Source organism: Vigna radiata, unplaced genomic scaffold, assembly GCF_000741045.1.
Source record: "Vigna radiata var. radiata cultivar VC1973A unplaced genomic scaffold, Vradiata_ver6 scaffold_137, whole genome shotgun sequence".
Classification (NCBI taxonomy): Eukaryota; Viridiplantae; Streptophyta; class Magnoliopsida; order Fabales; family Fabaceae; genus Vigna; species Vigna radiata.
The window spans coordinates 624,332-635,907 of NW_014543260.1; the positions used below are offsets into that span (position 1 = coordinate 624,332).

At 26.5% G+C, this 11,576-nt stretch overlaps 2 protein-coding genes across 2 annotated transcripts; both read left to right on the forward strand.

Annotated features, from left to right (window-relative positions):
* The first annotated feature begins 5,971 nt into the window (after positions 1–5,971).
* Positions 5,972–6,551, forward strand: LOC106753520 (non-specific lipid-transfer protein A-like). The gene is made up of 2 exons (XM_014635339.2): positions 5,972–6,331; positions 6,427–6,551. The coding sequence occupies exons 1-2, from the start codon at positions 5,997–5,999 to the stop codon at positions 6,437–6,439; spliced, it is 348 nt and encodes a 115-aa protein (XP_014490825.1). The 5' UTR covers positions 5,972–5,996; the 3' UTR covers positions 6,440–6,551.
* Positions 6,552–10,368: 3,817 nt separating this feature from the next.
* On the forward strand, positions 10,369–10,976 carry LOC106753544 (MLP-like protein 43). The gene is made up of 2 exons (XM_014635361.2): positions 10,369–10,599; positions 10,711–10,976. Exons 1-2 carry the CDS (start codon positions 10,413–10,415, stop codon positions 10,974–10,976), a joined length of 453 nt encoding a protein of 150 aa, XP_014490847.1. The 5' UTR covers positions 10,369–10,412.
* Positions 10,977–11,576: the final 600 nt, after the last annotated feature.

Genomic DNA, 11,576 nt, shown 5'->3' on the forward strand with positions numbered 1-11,576 from the left:
CAGTTTTTCCAACCTAGAAGAAAAGCAAATCCATTGCTTATCTCTAACTTCAATTTCTTGCACAATGATCAGAAGGGTAGTTTCTCAGTTTAAACTGGATAGTTTTTGAAGCAAAATCTATGTATTTAGTCTATCTGGATCTCAGGGAGAGGGATACAAAAGGAATCTGATGAAGCAAAATTGAGATTTCCTTGTCTTTTTGTTTTAATCTTTTGTAACAGTTGTTCTGATTTTAATTATTTGCTTTGTTCAGCCATGTCCTTTAAAATGTCTCAACTTATTTTCTACTTTAGGATTTTCTGAATCGTGATTATAATTATTATGGTTTCTGTTGCTTTAGTTATATATGATGCAAATGAAAATCAAATGGTGACAAACTTGTTTCAACAAAGGAGGATTCTTAAACGTAGGTATGTATCCAAAATATAAACGCACTACTCTGTCTTGTCAAATTTTATTTTATTTTTTGTGTCCATGATAATTGCTAAAGTAGCATGTGAATATACATAATTATATATACTGTCACATTCCTTGTGAAGCATTGCAATATTGCCAACATCCAAAAAATAAAACATTTTATTAATATTGTTGTCCAGTAAGAAAGGATATCAAGAATGAATCTTTAATATTACTAACCTTGAATATAAGAAGAATTATGTGAGACATCATTTAATTATTGTCTATGATTACAGAATGCATATGTAAATGGTTCACAGTCTTGGTCATATGGTTTAGGTAGCTATAAGAAATGTGGAAACTATCTCGTGTGAGAGTAAATATTTTATATACTTTATGATATTTTCTCATTAATATATTAATATATTAACAATTGGAAAATTATTTTCTCATTGATATATATACTTTATGATATTTTCTCACTAATATAAATATTTTATGATATTTTTCTCATTGCTATTATGCCAGGTGGCACCTGTTCTTAGCTTGAAGCCTCTGCCAACATCAGCTTCAGCATCACAAACATCTGTGTGTATTCCTCTATTTCTTACTTTTATGAGCTGAAAAAATTAAGTCATTATCATTGAAAACTAAGGAACTTTTTTTCAGAAGTTTTCAGTTGGAATATTTATGCAGTCTGTCAGAGAGATAAGGCTTACTTTTCCTTTCTAAGTGTGTTTTGATTGTCTTCAGTGATGTATAAACGTTTTTGGATAGGTTGTGTATAGTTTTGGAAATCCTCGATAATTATCGGCGGTTTGGAAAATCCTGATTTTGAAAACTCTTGGTAATTCCACTGATAACTGTGACACCATTTTCTTCAGTAATTTTGGTAACCGCCAAAAACATATTTAAGGGGATTAAAACCTCGAAAAAAAAAAAAAAAAAAAACTCCTGGTAAAATTGGAGTTTTTTTTAGTGATGTCTTAGGGATTGTTGAGTTACTAAGGATATATATAAAATTATCATGGAGTGTAGGCATCATATATCGTTGTGTACATACATTTATGAAATATTTTTATAGTGACTAAAATTTGAAAGAATCAGTGAGAAGGGATAAATTTTCAACCAAGTTACATCATAATTAGGACTAGTAAATCAAGTAAGGTGTATAATTGTTTGGAAGAAAGGTAAAATGGTGTTGTTCTTGAAGAAAAACAAAGGACAGGAACTCAAAGGGAGACATCAAGTATCATAAATGCATCTGCATCACAAATAAATACACAAAGATCTTACAAAATTCTNTCAAATACAAAATAGAAAGCAATTTTCAAAGTGGATTAGCCATAGGATGTCGACAAATACCTACATNGGTTCAATAGAATGTTTTGAATATTGTTATTTTCTATAATATGCTTTTGTTTTGACCAAGTACAACATTTATGTAGAGTTTAGAGAAAGAGAAGATGTATAGATGTATAAACAATATTTGGTGAGTATGAAGGTATAACAAGTTTATTTGATTCATTTGAAGCTATAACAAATTTTGAAGAAAATGAAGGTTTATTTGATGGATTTGAAAGTATAAAAAGTTTATTTGATAGATTTGAAACTATAACAAACTTTGAAGAAACTAAAATTGTAATAGGTGAATTTGAAACTATAACCTGAAAATATTACGATGAATTGTAAGAACAATCGGTAATAAGTTTATTATTTAATTAATTAATTTAGATAAGTTAATAATTAGGTTTACAAGAAATGAATTTTTGTTATGTTCAAGTTTACTGAATAAAAAAATATTTTTTTTACTTTATTTTTGCATGTATATATTTATTTAATTTAGAAAAGAATGATGTTTAAAACACACAAGGATAAGAGCAAAAGCTTTGATTAAATAATTAGAAATAAATTAGAATGTAATAAACTTAGGAAAATATAAATTAATATAAAGATCAATGTACAAATTTCAATATGGGGTAAAAACTGAATCTGTCTTATTAATTAAAAATCCGGTTCACCTTTGATGAATTGCATTGATTCACCAACTTCGACATAAAAAGTAATTTTTTTAAGATTATTTATAATTATAATTTGGTTTTTAGGACGAAGAATTTATTTATTATATTTCTTTATATAAAATAATTAAAGTGGTTGTCATTATCATTAATATAATTATTTAGATGATTTGGAGGATGAGAATTCCTGGTAGATTTCAAGATTCAATTGTATTTTCTTTTACTATTTTTTAAATTAAAAAGTTAGTGTTTATGATGGCGAATAAATTCAAGAAGAATCTGGGTAACATATTGTCTCTAATTCATTTATGTTAAAAAAATTTCAATATTCAAACTAAGGAAGGTAGGATGGTTTCATTTGTCAACGTGACAAATTTCATATATTAATTAGTTTAAGGTGAATATTTATTGTGTAGGTGGGAATTGTTCTAGTTTGACATGTTAACAATTTTAGACAAAGTTAGTGTGAATATGTGAGTAATTTTTCAGTTATTTTAAGATATTTATGGAGTTTATAAGATCATCTATGTTTTGAAACATCCTTTCAAAAGAATTTCAAAAATTTTGGTTTAAAAGTGATTTTTTCTTTTGTTTACTCAACCATTAAATATTTAAGCTTTATAAAATATAATTTTTATCATGAATTTTGAATAATCTCTAGCATTTTGTATTTTTTTATTTTAATTCATTTTTATATAATGATAAATAATTAAAATTCATAACAATCTTAGGTTATGTTGAAGAATTCATTTCAATAATTTAATTTTAATTATTTTGTTCAAGTTGACGAATCTCAAAAATTGAAACCATACATCGTAATTAAATACCATATACTCTATCAGAAATGGATACAAACAATATATATATCTATTCAATAATCATTTACTTCCAACACAAATTCTTGTTCCATACAAATTCAGCAAAACAATCTTTATTATATTATTTTTTTCATGAAAAGGAAAGGAAGTTGAAAGCATATAATCCAGCATTTTCAATGTCTCATTTCATCCTTTAAACTCTTGCTTAAAAAGAGATCCTGAAAAAGAAAATACGTAAGAATAATGAGGATTATGAGTATGTATAAATTAAGAAAAATAATATAAATAAAAAAGAATATTTTCTTACGTGTTACAGTCGATGTCTTTGGTGAGGGGAAAACCGACATCAACGTTACATAGTTTAGGAAGTTGAATGGCTCTGTCTTTGTCAAGGTTTGGAAATTCACCGACGGCTGCTGTTAGACATTGACATGCCTCACGAAGTTCAGGTTTTGTAGGTGCTGATGCTCTCACATTGCTCACTGCATTACAGCAAGCAGTTGAAGGACTATCTTGACTGCTCGTCAGAAAAGGTAAGCATGTCAACAATGAAAGTTTTGCTTCCACACAGCTGAATCCATTCGCAGGCTTCATGGCTGCAACCAGAAATAACACAATCAAAGTTGATACTCTCTTCATTTTCACTCTCTTTTTCTTTCACTCTTGTTTTTATTTTGATTTCAATGAATACAACTCTCTCCAAAATCTTTCATTTATATACTGTTGACACCTATGTTTACTTTAATGGCCTAATTAAACATATAAACAAAAAATTAAATAAATTTATTACGTTTATAAAAATTTAATTAAAAATAATACCAAGGCCTCTCTAATCTAAGTGACTTTCGATTTTAAATTTATTGTTGGTATCTTAGCTCTTAACTATGTCCGGATACATCACGCCATAAACTTAATATATATATATATATATATTATCTAAGAGATATTATAAGATAAACCTTTTAATAAATGATGGTTTCTTTAAAATAAAATTAAGATTTTTCAAGTAAAACTTATCTAAAATATAATTAAATAGAAAGAATATAAAAAGCTATTTTTTTTTTAAATTATTTTCGAATAAAACTAAGGATGTGTTTTACAAAAGTGATGTGATATTATGAAATTATATGACAACCTTTTCTATATAAGATGCTTCCTTTAAATTATAATTACGATAGCCAAAATTTAGATGTAACACACCAGCATTGTTTTAGATAATTAAAATTTCAGACAACCCTTTCTTCCAAATTTAGATAAGAATCTTACATTAATGACTGATTAAACATATAAAGTAAAAAAATTAATAAATATTTTTTTAACATTGTTTTATGAGATAAATGATTCTATTAAAGAATATAAAGAAAAAAATTAATAAATTTATTACTTTTTAAACTTTTTAATTAAAAATAATAATAATATTTCTTATTTTCAAGATTTCAAACATATTATTAGTGTCTAAACTCTTAACTCATAGTCCTGATACATCTATTTCATAAACTTATTATCTAAGAGATATTATAAGACAACCTTTTTCATAAAATGGTTCCTTTAAAATAAAATAACGATTTTTCAAGTAAAATTAAATAAATTTCCAAGTAAAATTTATTTAAAATATAATTAAATAAAACGAATGTAAAAAAGCTCTTTTTTTTAAATTATTTATCAACAAATTAAGGATGTATTTTTCAAAAATGATATGATATTATGGAATATATCTTTAAAGATTCTTAAATGTTTCTTTATCTGAAATTTTGAAGTTCTTTTATTTTATTGTTTAGTTTCTTTTTAAGAAACACAACTCTACCGTACGTATTATATGCGCTCGGTGTATGTAGATCGAAATACCATAATTAATCATTCAAACATAAAGGAGATTGATAGATCACAATTTGATTCAATTAATTATTTAACCAGTATAAACATGTATGTAATTATGTTTATATATAATTAGACTGTAATTACGTTGATCCAATTATAATTAGACTGTAATTATCTTATAATATATATATGATAAGTTTATTAAGTAGATGTATCGGAAGAGTCTATATACTAATCATAAGGTTGAAATCTTGAAAATAAGATATCTTGATATTGTTTTTAATTAACAAGGAATAAATTTATTAATTTGTTTATTTATATATTTAATTTTTCTTTAAGGAATCAATTATCTCATAGAAAAATTGTTAAAAAAATCATTTATTAATTTGTTTCTTTATATATTTAATTTTTCTTTAAGGAAATAAATTATCTCATAGAAAAAATGTTAAAAAAATCATTTATTATTTTTTTTCTTTATAACTTTAAATTAAAGTAAGATTCTTATCTAATCTGAAAGAAGGGTTGTATGAAATTATGTTTATATATGAAATTTTAATTATCTAAAGTTAGCCTTTTTATATTATTTTTATTTAATTCATTTTAAATAAATTTCACTTGAAAAATCCGAATTTGATTTTAAAGAAACCATCATTTATTAAAAGGGTTATCTTATAATATCTGTCAGAAAAGTTTATGGAGTGGATGTACCCGAGCTAAGATTCTAACAATAAATTAGAAATCGAATGTCACTTAGATTAGAGAGATATTGGTATTATTTTTAATTAAATTTTTTAAAAAGTAATAAATTTATTTATTTTTTTCTATTTATGTTTAATCAAGTTATTGACGTAAACATAGGTGACAACAGTATAAATGTAAGATTTTGGAGAGTGTTGTATCTATCGAAATCGAAACAAAAATAAGAGTGAAAAAAAAGAGTGTGAAAATGAAGAGAGTGTCAACTTTCATTGTCTTACTTCTCACAGCTGCAGCCATGAAGCCTGCGAATGGATTTAGCTGTGTGGAGGCAAAACTTTCATTGTTGGCATGCTTACCTTTTCTCACCAGCAGTCAAGAAAGCCCTTCAAGTGCTTGTTGTAATGCAGTGAGCAATGTGAGAGCGTCAGCACCTACAAAACCTGAACTTCGTGAGGCATGTCAATGTCTTACGGCAGCCGTCGGTGAATTTCCAAACCTTGACAAAGATAGAGCCATTCAACTTCCTGAACTATGTAACGTTGATGTCGGATTTCCCCTCACTAAGGACATCGATTGTAACACGTAAGAAAATATTCTTTTTTATTTATATTTTTCTTAATTTATACATCTAATAGTTCTCATTATTCTTTTATTTTTGTTCACTTTTTTATTTTCAGGATCTCTCTTTGAGCAAGAGTTTTGATGATGAGATGGGACATTGAAAATTCTGGATTATACTTGGAACTTCCTTTCCTTTTCATGAAAAAAAAAAAGGGAATAAGATTGCTTTCTCAACTTGTTCCACATAGGCATTTTTGTTGAAAGCAATAATTATTTAATAGATATATCTGTTCTTGGATACTCTTCATACAATTTTAATTATGATGTATGATTTCAATGTTTGAGATTCACCCACTTACACAAAATAATCAAAATTAAACTATTGAAATGAATTCTTCAAAATAACTAAGATCATTATGAATTTTAATTGTTTATTATTATATTAAAAATTATTAAAATAAACAAAAATACAAAATATGAAAGATCATATCAAATCAGGATAAAAAATACATTTTATGAAACTTAAATTAGTAGAATACAATCAAAATAATTTTCAACAATAAAAAATAGTATACCAGAAAAATAAGAATACATTCAAAACTTAACTTGAATATATGCAATTCTACTTTTTACTTTTTTAACTGTTATGATACATAGACCGCTGAAAACTAAATGCAACGTGTGTGTATATATATATATATATATATATATATATATATATATATATATATATATATATATATAAACAGGTCATTAATTTTAATAACAATTGGAGTCGTGTGGTTTTTCTCCTATGTTTTTTTATATTATTTTTATTAAATTAAAAAATATTTAAATTATATTAATAACATGTATAACTACTAAATAAAACATTATAATTATGATAGTTATCAAATAAAAAAAATAATTATACAACTATTATATTACATTCATTGATAAGAGTATGTATTCATTATAGAAAGTAATATGAATGAAAACTACAAATATTTTAAAAGAAAAAATTATCCAATAGAGAGTTTTATCTTAATCTATAATATTACGTAGTCTCACCTAGATCAACTATAATATCTTTATTTAATCACATTATTAAGGTGATTATTGTAAATAAGAAAAAAACATAGACAATAAAATACAGAAGAAAGGATAAATTAATGTACAAAAAGAACAATCATACAAATATACACATATTAATACATGTAATAACTCATATCAACCCATCTTAAAACATACAAGTAATATATAACTCATGTCAACCAATCATAAAACATAAAATTTACACATATTAATACATGTAATAACTCATAATTCGTCGGTAATATATAAAATCCGTCGATAATTAGCATTTATCGACGGCTTATCGACGGTCAACATACCGTCAGTAAAAACGTTGTCGGTAAACTTTACCGACGGATTTTTTGATCGTAAGTAATTACCGAAAGCTTTTGACCGTTGGTAAATGTCGCGACTTGGTTCATCTTCTTCCTCTTCCTTCCTTGCTCTGTGTAATTTTTTATTTTTTTTTCATTTCCACGAACTCCGCCACCAAAACAACATCACTCGAATAACCATAGTGAATCATAGAGAGTTGAGCTCGTTGAAAAAGTTTAGGACCGGTGATGTGTCATTTTATCATGGAGAGTTGAGCTCGCCGGAAAAGTTGAGGACCGGTGATGTTGTGTCATTTTAACATGGAGAGTTGAGCTCGCCAAAAAAGTTTAGGATCGATGATGTTCCTAATCGTACAAATGAACTCTACAACAACTCGCCGGAAAAATTGAGTTCGCTGAAAAAGTGGAGCTCGCTGGAAAAGTTGAGCTCGTCGGAAAAGCTGAGAGCAACCCACAACGATAGAGAGCAGTTGTGATGAAGCCAAAAGACGGTAAGGAGAAATGAGTAGTGGTGGTGTAAAACTGAGATGGTAAAGAAAAATGAGGAGAAATGAGCGTGTTTGCCACATATATTGACACTAGAGGCGAAATTTGAACAAGAAAATTCTCCTTTTTTTACCGACGGGCAAAAGCCTTCTGTAAATCCGTCAATAAGTGACGATATTACTGACGAACATGGGCCTTCGATAAATCTGTCAGTAACTGACATTGTTACTTACCGAAGGCTTTACCGAAAGCATTTTTTCATCGGTAAAATGAATTCAAAATCCGTCGATAAAATTGTCGGTTTTGAAAATTTATCGACAAATATAGTTCCGTCGATAAAAATCCGTCAGTAATATTAATAATTTTTGTATACAATATAAGAGAAAAAGATAATAAGCTAACATGACAATTTTAAAAAATATTTTATGTAAATTTTTGCTTCATATATATATATATATATATATATATATATATATATATATATATTCTTTTCAACCAATAAAAAACATAGAAAGAGAACCTGACAAGAAAATTTTCAGAAATTTATTAGATTTTGATGCTCTTAACTAAAAAAAGGTTGTATGTAAATCATAAATATTATAATTTGAATTTCATAATAATCTAATAAAAAAAACTTGATTCAAAAATTCATATGAATTTGAAGATGACATATTTGATTACTTCATAAAACAATAATTGAGAAAGATTTTGTCGGCACTAAACTTCTTATCAGGTAAAAGGAGTAAGAATAATTCTTTTTTACTGTTGTAATAGGATTTACATATGTTAGTGAGTGTAGATATAATCATCGTCATAGTTGTCTTGGTGCTCCCATAAGTCAAAAGAAGTACAAAAAACGATGAGGTTTGCTAGATAATATTGTAATTAGATAAGGGAATTTAGAAAAGTACATCATTTATTTTTGAAGAATTTAATTTTTTTTACGTTAAAATTTGTTTTAATAAAATAATTAAAAAGAATTGAAATTTAAGAAGCTATTTCAAATTAATAAATTAGAAAATTTTTAAATATCTAAAAAAATATAAAAAAATCCGAAATTTTTAGTTTTTACTCTATTCACACGAAAGTTAAGAAGTATGCTGAAGGTTCAGTTTCGTCATCTTAAGTTGAAGATTTAGGTGAACTAAGCTCGACCCAAAGTTTAAGATAGATTAATAAAATGAAGTTAAAAAAAAAGTCAATATAAGAAAAATAATACAAGCTAAATGTGGAGATGATTTAGTCCAGACTCAAAGTAAAGTAGGAGAGAGATTGATCTTGTCTTAAAGTCAAGTTTAATCCAATCAAATAGAAATCAAATCGATTTGATTCAAACCTAAGATCTAGATGAATTGGTTTGATGGAAGATCAGGACGAGTAAATCTATATCGAAATTCAAAATGAGCCAACTTAAATTGATAATTAAACGAACAAATATGAACCAAAAGTAGAGTTAAGTTAACTTCAACTGCAAGATAAAGTTATCTAAATACTTTTAAAATGAAATTTTACCTTAAAAAAGAAATTAAAATTACTTTATACAAATAAAAAATTTGAAATATAAAATATTTTAATTATTTTATCCAAACAAACTAATCTAAAAATAAATGCAATTTAATTACAAGTAAAACTGANATTATATATTTCCATTTGTTAGAATTATTGAAATATCTAACCCAACCACCACTTANAAGTCTAAGTAATAACATTAGTCCATTGGTTCCATCTTTCAGCCCCAACAAAATATATATAATATAATTGTAATATTAAAATGCCCATTTTGAAAACTGATTCTCTATAATTTAAAGATGTCATCTTTAAATAAATTTGTCTAGAAAGCCGATTTTTTTATAGTTTTATACAACTAATTGATTTAAAACCATGTTTTAGAGAATCGGTTTTGAAAGTGATTTAATCAGTCTTGCGATTGGAAACCTTTTGTTATATATATAATATTATCACGTTTTACATAAGGTCTTCATTTATTTATAGTAATGGCTATAGAGTAAATAAAATATTATTACACAGATAGCGAATTTTTAAATGAAAAGTGATTAGGTAATTCATTTTCTTTTGTATATAGAAATGGATCCCAGAGATTAATTAATCAATGACTGCTACTGAGCAGGTATGTTACGTTTCTATATAAATGAGATATTGTGTAAATATTCTTCACCATCTCCCACCCTTCTTTGTTTCTTACATTTCTTGTTTTTTTCTTCATCAAAATGTCCCTTTCTGGTAAAATCAGCATTGAAATTGAGGTTCATGCAACTGCTGCAAAGTGGTTCAACCTCTTCGCAACTCAACTCCATGAAGTTCAAAACCTTACTAACAGAGTGCATGAAACCAAGCTGCATCATGGTCGTGATTGGCATCACAATGAATCCATCAAACAATGGACTTCTACAATAGGTAATTCAATAATAAAAACATATTTAATCCTTTTTCTTTCTTAACTTTGAATATCAATGCATTTTATTTTGTTTTTGCTAATGATGTTCTTGATTGGTTGTGAAACGATAGATGGTAAGGTGACAAAATGTCAGGAGAGTATTGAATCTGTTGATGCAGCGAACAAAAGAATCAGCTACAAGCTGTTTGGTGGAGATATTGGTAATAAGTATAAGGTGTTCAAGCTGATATTTGAAGCCATTGATAAAGAAAGTGGTGCTATTATAAAATGGACCATTGAATATGAGAGGATTGAAAAGGAAGTTGATCCTCCTTATGGGTACATTGAATACCTGCACACTGGAAGTGGAGAGATTGATGGCCATCTTAAGGCATAGCTATCAAAGTTATGCACAAAATATGTAAGAAATAAGAAATAATGGGCTTTGCCCTCGTGTTTTCATCTGTATAATAAGTTTGTGATGTTTTATGAGGATATGGTTATGTAGATCCTTCGTTTTCATGGAATAAACTATTGAATATGCATGGAGAAATGTTGGATATGTAATAAATTTGTTGTTTGAAACCTTTTTTTCTAAATTAAAATAATAGTAGTGGTAATGTATTAGTACAAAAATCGCGTACAACATCGAATATTTTGGGCTTTTAATGACGAATTAGCAAACGACATTGTATCAGGAGATGTTAAATTGACATCGAATTTAGTCAATATACCACGTTAATCAATTTTTTTAATTAATTGGGATCCTTTTTACAACCCTACATGCCTGAAAAGCAGAAAAATAACAAATTTCAGTTTTTGGTATTTTATAAAGTATGAATGTAGTGTAGTATCAACAACAAACAACCATAACCAACAACAAATAATTTCAATCAAACAATAACAAGCAAGTTCAACCAAATAACAACTGTTATCAATTTGGGTCACTTATATATATATATATATATATATATATATATATATATATATATATATA